This window comes from Entamoeba dispar, genomic scaffold, assembly GCF_000209125.1.
Source record: "Entamoeba dispar SAW760 scf_1105229460479 genomic scaffold, whole genome shotgun sequence".
NCBI classification, from domain to species: Eukaryota; Evosea; order Mastigamoebida; family Endamoebidae; genus Entamoeba; species Entamoeba dispar.
Genome location: NW_001854213.1, coordinates 1 through 2,842, shown reverse-complemented (window position 1 = coordinate 2,842; position 2,842 = coordinate 1). Strand labels below are relative to the sequence as shown.

General features: G+C 19.9%; 1 protein-coding gene across 1 annotated transcript, besides 9 other annotated features; it reads left to right on the top strand.

The window, feature by feature from the left end:
• Positions 1–58: part of a microsatellite that runs on past the window's edge.
• Positions 59–235: 177 nt separating this feature from the next.
• Positions 236–286: a sequence feature (AT_rich).
• Positions 287–350: 64 nt separating this feature from the next.
• On the top strand, positions 351–1,125 carry EDI_207300 (uncharacterized protein; the record flags this gene model as incomplete). The annotated part of the gene is made up of 2 exons (XM_001737223.1): positions 351–387; positions 455–1,125. The coding sequence occupies 2 exons, from the start codon at positions 351–353 to the stop codon at positions 1,123–1,125; spliced, it is 708 nt and encodes a 235-aa protein (XP_001737275.1).
• A 3-nt stretch (positions 1,126–1,128) lies between these two features.
• Positions 1,129–1,214: a sequence feature (AT_rich).
• Position 1,215: 1 nt separating this feature from the next.
• Positions 1,216–1,603: a repeat region.
• Positions 1,604–1,886: 283 nt separating this feature from the next.
• Positions 1,887–2,082: a microsatellite.
• Positions 2,083–2,210: 128 nt separating this feature from the next.
• Positions 2,211–2,376: a microsatellite.
• Positions 2,289–2,458: a microsatellite.
• A 23-nt stretch (positions 2,459–2,481) lies between these two features.
• Positions 2,482–2,512: a sequence feature (AT_rich).
• A 159-nt stretch (positions 2,513–2,671) lies between these two features.
• Positions 2,672–2,711: a sequence feature (AT_rich).
• The last annotated feature ends 131 nt before the right edge of the window (positions 2,712–2,842 follow it).

Sequence of the window (2,842 nt, the reverse complement as noted above, 5' to 3'; positions counted from 1 at the left end):
TAATAAATAATAAATCAATAATGAAATTAGGATATAATGAAATAATGATAACATCAAAGTATTTTAATGATATTAAAGATTTTATTAATTTAGAAATAGGAATTAAAAGATTTAGAGGAAATATAGAACGATTTCATTTTAATCCAATTCCATTAAATGAATATTCAAGAAAATTGTTTACTAATATTGAAACATTTCATATTTATAATGAAGATGATAAAATATTTAAAGATGGAAAAATATTTAAAAAATAATATGGTATTTTGTAAATTATTCAAAATATTTACAAGAAAAAGAACAAGGAAATATCTGTAAAAATATAAAATATACAGAAGAAGATAGAAATATATATGGAAATACAATACCATCAGAAGTTAAATCACTTAGGTATATTGTTTTTATAAATGTTATTCATTAAAATCAATTAATATACCAACATCAATTATTAAATTAGGAGATTATTGTTTTTATAAATGTACATCATTAACAACAATTAATATACCGTCATCAGTTAGTACAATAGGAGATGGTTGTTTTTATAGATGTTCAACACTAAAATCAATTAATATACATTCATCAGTAAGTAAAATAGGAAATGGTTGTTTTTTTGAATGCACATCATTAACATCAATGAGTATAGATAATTTACAATTTGTCAGTAAAGAAAGAATATTTATAAATGAACCAGTGTTAATTAGTATTAAAATACCAGAAAATCTAGAAATAATCAATGGAAAGAATATTGAAAAGAAAGACATTAATGAATTTATTATTCCATCTTCAATTACTAAATTATGTGATCATTGTTTTAGTGAATGTGAATCACTACAATCAATTAACATACCGTCATCTGTTAGTGAACTTGGAGATTATTGTTTTGATTGTTGTTTTTCTGGATGTTCATCATTAACATCTGTCATTATACCAACATCTATTAGTAAAATAGGATGCAATTGTTTTTATAAATGTTCATTGTTAACATTAATTAATATCCCACCATCAATTACAGCATTTGGAACAGCATGTTTTTATAAATGTGGATGTGAAGAAATGTTAAAACAGAATAAAACAATACCAGAAAATTGCTTTCAACCATATTGGAGAAGAGATAAAGAAATAAGATAATTGAATTAATAAGAATAAAAAGTATTTTAATTGTATAATTTAATTGATATAAAATACATAATAAACAATTCATTTGATAATAAAATATTCATTACAATTTACTTAATGTTTTGTATTTTATCATGTTAGGAAGTGAGATAATCAGTTTCTTTAATATTCTTTATTTTCATTGAATTATTATCTTTTAAATGAAGAATCATTTAAGTTGTGTTTTGTGTTTTAATTTAAAGTTAATGAATGTTGAAATTGGTTATTTATAATATCATTTTAAGAAGAATATATCAATAACATCATGACTATGTTTCATCTTCTTTAGTATTAACAATTTGAGTAGAATTCTTCTTTATCTTAACAACACACCTTATTCAACTTTAATCTTTCATTAATAAATATACTTCCATCCAACAAATGAATAACATTAACATCCTAATGAATAACAACTCCTTAATAATCATTCATACTAATTCTTAATAAATAAATACCATCAACATTCTTAAATGAGGTGTTGTTTCACTAAATATAATGCAATGACTAGACAATATTTGGTTTGACTCTTGGATTCATTTTATGGTTGTGTGTTGTGGTTCTGAAATGATATTTTAAACCAAATGAAAAAATTGAAAAAATAAAACTTACAATTAAATTTCAATATAACTTGAATTTTCTATTTCATTTTATTTATTTGAAATTATTTCATTCTCTTGAATGTATTGTTCATGAGATACTTCTATATCTCTCTATTCTCCTTCATGATTTCTACATTATTTTATATTGTTTTATAATACATTGTTCATTGATTATTCTTATTAATTCTTTGTTAATCGTTATTATTGATATTATTTTTATTTTGTATTTTATTTGAATTATTTTATCTTAGTGATTTCTATCAATTTCATTTTATTGAAGAATAATTTCATTTCATTCTCTATTTTATTATCATTCATTATATTTATTTTACATTTTAATTTAGTTATTCTTAACACATGTTCATCATTAAATCATGTTTATCAACTTGTATATTCTTATTTACATTATAATTTAGTAACATATTCAAATGGTAATATTTTATCATTACAAATATTACATCATTTTAATTTATCATTTCATATAATTCTTAATTTGTTAATTCATACAATACCAATTTCTTGTATTAATTTCAATTAATTATATTCATTTCATTTTATAGTAATACATCATTATTTTAATTGATAATTTCATATCATTTCATATTCATATTTATTGTATTTTATTAAATGAGCACTTACATTAATTAACTTCCATTTATTAATATATTTCATTATATTTATTACTTAAATATTTTATTATTATATATGGACTCTTCTTATTTTTATATGGAAATATTTCATTAAATTTATTTTTATTATTTCTCTTACCATATGCTTTGTAGAATCTCTTTTAATTTCAATTCTTATTCATTTTTTTTCATTTCACAGATTTCATTCTCTTATTCCATTCATAATAATTATTTGCTCTAATTAATTCCAATGCATATTCATCTCTTAATATCATATATTTCATCATCGTGATATTATATATTTTTATATTCTTTATTTATCTTATTTATTCTCATAATGAAAATGATTAAACACTCTGTTTGAAATATATAATTGTGTTTATAGTAATTGAATTCTTATGTTATAAATATATTTATTTGAGAATGTATTATGGTGTTTATAATTATAATGATAAATAGTAA